This window comes from Phragmites australis, chromosome 15, assembly GCF_958298935.1.
Source record: "Phragmites australis chromosome 15, lpPhrAust1.1, whole genome shotgun sequence".
NCBI lineage: Eukaryota > Viridiplantae > Streptophyta > Magnoliopsida > Poales > Poaceae > Phragmites > Phragmites australis.
The window spans coordinates 14,446,307-14,453,809 of NC_084935.1; the positions used below are offsets into that span (position 1 = coordinate 14,446,307).

General features: G+C 43.7%; 1 protein-coding gene across 2 annotated transcripts; it reads right to left on the bottom strand.

Moving 5' to 3' along the window:
- Positions 1-234: 234 nt before the first annotated feature.
- LOC133892639 (heterogeneous nuclear ribonucleoprotein Q-like) lies at positions 235-5,307 on the bottom strand. Of its 2 annotated transcripts, XM_062333529.1 has the most exons (10): positions 4,527-5,305; positions 2,495-2,584; positions 2,179-2,415; positions 1,855-2,076; positions 1,513-1,765; positions 1,120-1,418; positions 983-1,045; positions 849-908; positions 657-760; positions 235-557 (listed from the first exon to the last, which is right to left on the bottom strand). In XM_062333529.1, the coding sequence occupies exons 1-10, from the start codon at positions 5,073-5,075 to the stop codon at positions 431-433; spliced, it is 2,004 nt and encodes a 667-aa protein (XP_062189513.1). In that variant the 5' UTR covers positions 5,076-5,305; the 3' UTR covers positions 235-430. The 2 variants fall into 2 exon arrangements, with proteins under 2 accessions (XP_062189513.1, XP_062189514.1); XM_062333530.1 differs by lacking the exon at positions 235-557 and having other exon boundaries at positions 644-760; positions 4,527-5,307.
- Positions 5,308-7,503: the final 2,196 nt, after the last annotated feature.

Genomic DNA, 7,503 nt, shown 5'->3' on the forward strand with positions numbered 1-7,503 from the left:
TTCTTCGATCTCACACTATATTCTTCCTGTCGTTGCGCTTTCTGCCAATAGGTTCCCACCTGTCTGAGCATCGTGCAAACGATTTGTAAAGGTCAGCTGCTCTCCAGGCTTTGCTACTCCTGTCCAGACCGCCAGACCCAGAACTATTCGTTGTGACAACCACCGCCTAGTTTACATGTCACATAAACCGATTCAGCATCACATTTCGAGAGCTGTAATATGCAAGCATGGGAGGGAAGGCAAAACATTTGGTTATATGTTATAACTTAAAAACGGTGTAGTATACTGTTGTCCTTTAAGCAGATTCTGCCGCACAACTGGATGTCAACGATGCAAAAGCAGGGCCGGCAACTTAAGGCACTATCAATAACACTATAGGTAACAGAGGCGAGCTACCAGAAGAGTTTCTCCAACTTGTGACAGCTACAGCCTATCTTCCTGGCCTATGGTGTTTCCTGGAGTGAGAACTGAGCGGATCTCTTGAAGCTAAATACCGGCCTCTGCTTTCCCTGACCGTGTACTCCACCTCAAACGCAGAACGCTCGTCAGGCACAAGCCTGCAAGTGAACATGAAACACGGTTACAACTCAGAACTCGGAGGGTATAGGAACAGATGGGGCCATGGATAAGATGTGATCATTCTTCATGATACATACCTCTGATGCTCATGAGAAGGTTTGACAAGCCGACGATGAAGAGGCGCTTGGAGATTAGATCTGGTTCTGGCATGCTCACTTGAACTAGGAGTTGGCTCTTGTTCCTGAAGAACATTAGTTCCAACGATTAAAATCTGAGATGCTGTGCTTCCAGAAAATTCAATGACAAACAATGGCTGCACTTCAACTTACAATATAGCATTCACCACAATCACACATCACAGAATAACTTGATGGCATCAACTGGCGGCCCTAAGAAACGTAAGCTCCAATAGTTAGCATCAACTTAGATCAAAGTAAACTTATAGGAGGTAATGTCTATATACCTTGCAGCAAGAATCCTCACAATGAGATACTACTTGAGAAGTTGAAGGCGTCAGGTCATGGTCCTAAGAAACAGAACCAACCCTAATCAACATCAAGCTACCGGTAATAAAATACTAAAAAGTGCTTTTGTGCTTACTGTCTTATAGTAGGCCTGCTCACAACCACTGGTTTCAGAAAACTCTTCACCATTAGGGTACTCACAACTTTGATAAGTACCGGCATTATGAGCAGTCACGTTACATTCTGGGCAAGAAGCTCTATGTGCCCTCTCCTGGTATGGATGTCCATATTTGCTCCTGCGGTATGCATCTCGCTCCATGGGTTCTTCATGCATTGCCTGCCTGTGTTTTGGATATTTATTGTAATATCGACTCTCAGCATATGCGTCCCTGGTTCTCGTCCCTGGATGTGTCCTTCCATATTTATGGCTTGTGGCTGCAACCAGACATTGGAAATAATCATTAATCTGCACTGAGGAAGAAAGAAAAATGGAAACAAGTCCATTTGATGTAGAACAAACGAAACGAACCATGTACTGGAGACTCTCTTCTATAGTAAGCTCTGCATTCTCGCACATCCATAGAGTGGTGACGGCGAGCAAGATTATCTGAATAAGCACGCCTTTCATGACCAAAATGCCTATATCTGTCTGAGTGGTGTCCTCTACCACTAGAACTTTTATCAACAAATCCTCTTCTGACGCCTAACATGGAACTAGCACCTTGCCATGAAGGCTTCTTGAAAGTAGGTTTCGGCCTTTGTAGAGTAGCTTTCATATGAACCTGAAAATTTTGAAAAGTAATGAGACATATCTGGATCAAATGGTAATAAATGGTAACACAGCAAATAAATGACTGACTAAAGTGGTTACCTTTCGACTACCTTCACCAACACCATCTTTATTGACCATCTTAATGCAATCTAAAGCTGACTGTCTTGTCGTAAAGCCGATGAAACCAAAATCTTTTCGTTTTGCTGTGAACATATTTCTAGCAAGCTGAATGTTATCGATTTCACCAAATTTTCCAAACATTTGTCTCACTTTGTCTTCATCCCAGTGAGGTGGTAAGCCATCTAAGAACACAGATTTTACCTGCATCATATGATAAAACAATAACATTGTAAAAGGCAAAAGAAAAATAATGCAATATCTGTAAGCAACAATACACAAGGTATAGATGTCTTGTTACTCTACCTTTTCCATAACCTCATCATCTTGTGAAAGAGTGTTTGAAAATGATACATGTGCTCTAAAATCAGTACCGAGATACAGATCTTCCTTTTGTAGTTTCAGAAAACCAGCCACAGCATCCACATGTGTTCTGAAGTCAAGAAACGCGTAGCCTCTGTTTTTTCCCTTTCTTTCTGGGTGCTCAATCAGATTAATTCTATCCAGGTTTTCCAACTCGAAAGGTTTCAGCTTCTCAGCTAACTGAACAGGAGGGATCAACCGTTATGCAAAATAACATGATACTTATAACAAATGTTAGTATCAAAGCAAGAAAGCATACATCATCCTTTGACCAATCAAAGCATATATTCCGTAGATGAAGGGTCTCATTTTCACTGTTCTTGCATATTCCACAAGCTTTTCCCTTGATCTGGAAAACATAATTACTGGTAAAGAAATGCTATTTGATCATCTAGTGAAGGAACTACTGTAGGTTGAATAAAATATACAATGGATGCGAGCATTCAATATGATATCAAACATCAGAATGAATAGGAAGTATTACTGAATAAAATATCACGGACTATATATAGGCAAGTATAAGCCTTCTACAAGCAAAGAAATATAATTGAGTCTATTCACCAAAGTGCTAATAAGTTATAGGATGCTCCAGTTCAGTATCCAAGAGAAAAGTTGACACATTATATTCAACAGACTTTAACAGGGATAAGTATTGGCCTGCAAACCACTAACCAGAACGAAAAACAGATGGGCATTTTTGCTGCTATTTCACTGGAACAGTCTGTTCAAATACCATGATTAGCATAAAATACACGTACCACAACTTGGACTTGCACATATGTTGGCACGGCATGCACTGTGGTGCCATTGCACCTACTTCTACCTCTAATATTCAATGTACAAAGATGCTAAATTAGGACACTTGTACGAGAACTGGATCACTGAAGTAGAACATGGATAGAAAGTAGGATTTGCAGAATTAGCCCTTTAAGTTTCCTATTGTCGATATTAATTACTGCAATAGCAAGTTCAGATCATGAACAATGCCTAATATATAAAATGCAGGTACAACTTGCGACTTTTGCAGTGCGTTTATCAGAGTAGATGGATTCATAATTAACTAAACCAGAGTGAGATACTTGAAGTGGAAAAATTTACTAAACATGTAAAAGTAGCCTCTTTTGCTTTCTTAGTATTAAACTGTTACTTATTAGGCAACTCATTAACTCAAACTGAATAGACAACAAAATGATGAGGAGGCATGAGCTCTAATCGAGATAACAGAACTCATAACCTTTAACGAGTACACTACATTTAGAGAAGTTGCCCATTTAACTTGGCTACATTTGAATCGAGTGTTCTTTTTGCCTATGTGCCGCTGGAATGGAGAAATGAAACCATAGACATTTAAGAAACATCTTCATAAATACTGAAGTTGTTTCCAACATCATTTCCCTTTTATCTTTTGTTCACTAGGTACTACACACATTAATAGATCATTTCGGTGGTGCAGGATGAACTAGGTAAAATAAGGAACACATCTGTGTGGTTATCTAGAATAAAAGTACCTTATTTGTGAAAAAGGACACTTGTAACTTCTAAACTGTTAGGCAAGAGTCGCACATCTTAGACGAAGTTGTTCAATGTAGACATTATTCTCATGTACATGAAAATCAAAACCCATTTAAGTAGATCCTTCAGGTAATAATATACGAAACCGAGTCCCTGGGTCTTCATTAAACTAGACCAGATCCCTCTTGCATTGATATAATAAGTACACCATTAATATATGGACGTACTTGCGCGCCTTCTAAAAACTAAACCTTTCAAATATTATGATCTTTTATAACTTTAACAAAATTGATGAGGCAGCAACAAACTATAAATCCACCTTATTTGATTTTTCCTGACAGTGTAGTCTTTCCAATTAGTCTCTTATGCAGTGACAAACATTGTGGTTGGGAGACTGCATGAGACAGCCACATATTTGGGTTCTAAATTCCAATTACCAACTCAAAAGCTCTCCTTTCACATCAACTAATCCAAATCCTTGAAACCAACATTCCAAGGAGTCAGCAAGAACATATCTAATCTCAAATTAGTGATCGGTACAACATTTTCAAATCCCTAACTTTATCTGTTCCTGAACAACCAAGACAAAAATAAGCCTTTTCCCCAATCACAGGGGCATCTAAAAAGTCCCCATCGAAACCAATAAGTAAATGCTTCAGGTGATCATCAAAAGCAACCAATCAATTCAGCAGCAGTCGAATTCACAACTTTCCCCAATCAATTTGTCCCAATTCACCGAGCTATTGATGCAAATCTAATGCAGTGGCTGGATTCAATACCATAGCCGTGCGGAGGTCGTTGGCAGCCCACCGCGCCTGCCAGGCGGCAGCGAAGCGCACGAAAGCGAATCCCCGATTGAGCCTTGGGTCCGCCGGATCCCGCGCGAGCCGCACCTCCTCGACCTCGCCGGCCTCCGTGAGCGCCCGCACCACGTCCTCCTCCGTCGCGTCCAGCGGCAGCACGCCCACAAACACCTCGTAGTCCTTCCTCTTCCTCTTCCCCTCCCCCATCATTTCCTCCTCCACAGCCTCCTCCTCCGCCGCCGCAGCTTCCTCCTCCTCCATGATCACCTCCTCCGCAGCCTCCTCCTCCATGATCACCTCCTCCGCAGCCTCCTCCTCCATGACCACCTCCTCCTCCTCCTCATCCGCGACTTGCTCCTCCTCCTCGACTACGCCCTCGGGCTGCTCCGCCACGACTCGCTCCTCGTGGACTACCTCCTCCTCGAGCGCCTCCTGGGGCTCCTCCTGCTCGCACTCATCGAACTCCTCCTGGGCAACGTTGAGGTCAAAGAGGAACCGGCGCGGGGCGCGCGGCGGCGAGTCCATCCCGGCGATCGCCGGCGGCGAGGCTAGGGTTTCGCGATGGGGAAATCGACCTGGGTTGGTACCACTACTCCAGTCCACGCTTCTCGTCTATAGTAAGCCGTGGGCCGATGCGATGCGAGGGGGCGGGGCGGTGAGCACGCGGCGGTGGAATTGGGGGAGGCGACTATATAGCGGCCCGTGCCGTGCAGGTGCGGTCGCCGGAAACGGAGGGTTTCTCTTGGCCAGCCGTCCAGCCTCCAGCCTAACGATATGTGGGGCCGGAGTTAGACTCGTGGCCACATGTCAGCGACAGCGGTTGACTTTTGGCTCGACGCGGGTGCGTGGCGTGGCGGCGCGCGTGGGTAGCGGATGACATGTGGGGCGGAAGAGGAAGGCCCACACGCCCCCTTTCTGTGGGTAGCTGTTTAGTTTTTCGCAGTTTTTAATTTGATTTCGTGGAAGATGCTGGTCGATCCAAGGTGGGTCCCAGTACTCAGTGAGAGACACTCTAACCCCGCTGGAGCCGAGGGGCCGGTTGGGTCCTCTGTAGGCCATCGGCTGGATTCACACCTGAGAGTTAAACGGGCCCACATGTCAGCGGTTGTTTTCAGAGATAGATACAGGCCCAACTACAAAATTGCTCCGGGTAGTAGATCTCGTCGGATCTAAATTCTCATTAAGAAATTGATTCTCAGAGAAAAGTAGTTTAATGGTTGAAAGTGATTCTTTATTAATTTTGGGGTGTTTGATTGAAGAGATATCCTTGATGGAAGATGATTATCTAGTTTTTGAGATGTATAGTTTTTCAGCTCTCAGCATCTATTCATTTCAAAGAATCATTTCTACGGAATAACTTTGAGAGCTAAAAACTATAAATTGTCATTTAGTAGAGCTCCTCTAATTCTACTCTAGAAGCTAGTCTGTGAACTCTACCAAATAGGTCCTAGCTTTGTCAAAATAGTGCTTCTTGTTTACCTGCCCAGAATCCAACGTTATCCACCCACCATAGTTCACCACACCGCTATCACAGCCGTGGGGCTGTATGGCTTTCTCTGGGAGAACAAGAAAAGGGCAAGGGAGGCAAATGAAAGACAATGCTCGAAAGCGGAAGGCGAGGGGACAACGGTGCGCAAGCATCCTATAATTCAATAGACAAGAATTACGAACATTTTCGGTCGACGTCTTGGTAGTTGTCTTCTTCCTCTCCTGCAATCCAGTACCGTTGTCCTATGCCTCGACGCTGGAAATAGCAGTTTTCAGCGGAACATACATATAGTCGATGGCTCAATGTTGTGTGTCACGCACCGGCCCGAGAATTAGGGTTCGGGGTTTTTTAGCTTTGGGAGTTCACCGGAGAGTAAGGCTAGGAGGTGGTGGTCCGATGGTGAGGGCAGTTTTGCGAGGCGATAGTGGCGCCACCGGAGCCATGTAGCAAGAATGGTAGCGGTGGGCGGGGTCAGCTACATGGATGTTGAAAACGAAGACAAGGGAGATGAGTGCAGAGTCAGGGCATGTACAATGCAAAATTGCTTATCTAGATGCTTAGAGAGAGAGAATGAGTGCTACATCATAAGTGTGTTTGGTTGTCCGAATTTGCCTCAATCTGGCTCGATGGATACGTATAATCTTAAAAGAGGTATGTTTAGATGCTTGCAACCATTGTTGCAGCCTAGCTCTGTGGGTGCAAATATATGGCATCATCCTGAGTCGGGAGTGAAGCTTGCCATAGCTTGATCCAGTGGATGTAAGCTTTTGCATTTGCTTATGTAGGCGAGCTTAGTTGTCAATGTCACAAAATCATCTTCATGCGAGTAATCAATCACAATCTCAACTCTTGCATTCGCTCATGTGATCTCAGAATTGGTCAACCAAATAGAAATTCAGTTCAATCTGTCCAGATAGATACAACTAATCAAATACTATTCTTTTCAACAAATATGACTTCACTCAGTCTGCTTCCTCTCAACCTGTATATACGGTCTATATAGGAAACTAACGCGCGTTTGCCTAATCTCCCGAAAGTAATATGATAAGTAGATTGGTCATTTCGACGTTCATGATCCAAAGGTTCCGAACAGAACAGATCGAGAACTCTCGCAACCACTACACCACTACTCGTGGTTATCAACCATGCCAAGATGCGATTGACCTTGACAAGAAGGCTTTTTTTGCAAGCGAATCGAGAACACAAGTAAGAACAGGTAGATGCAATCTAAATATTGCTAATAACCAATGAGTGCTCGAGTTAGGGTTCAATAAACAGATAAAAGACGAAACTGTATAAAACAGAATAATTTAACTAAATCTAAGCCTAAACTATGACGGCTATTGTGTATATATAGGGAGGATGTGAGGAGGTCAACCTAGGATTTTGCAGCCGTGTAAAGATATGTGCACAACCTAAACTCCAACTCTGACACGATTACAAGACCCAACTAGGTCCAAAACG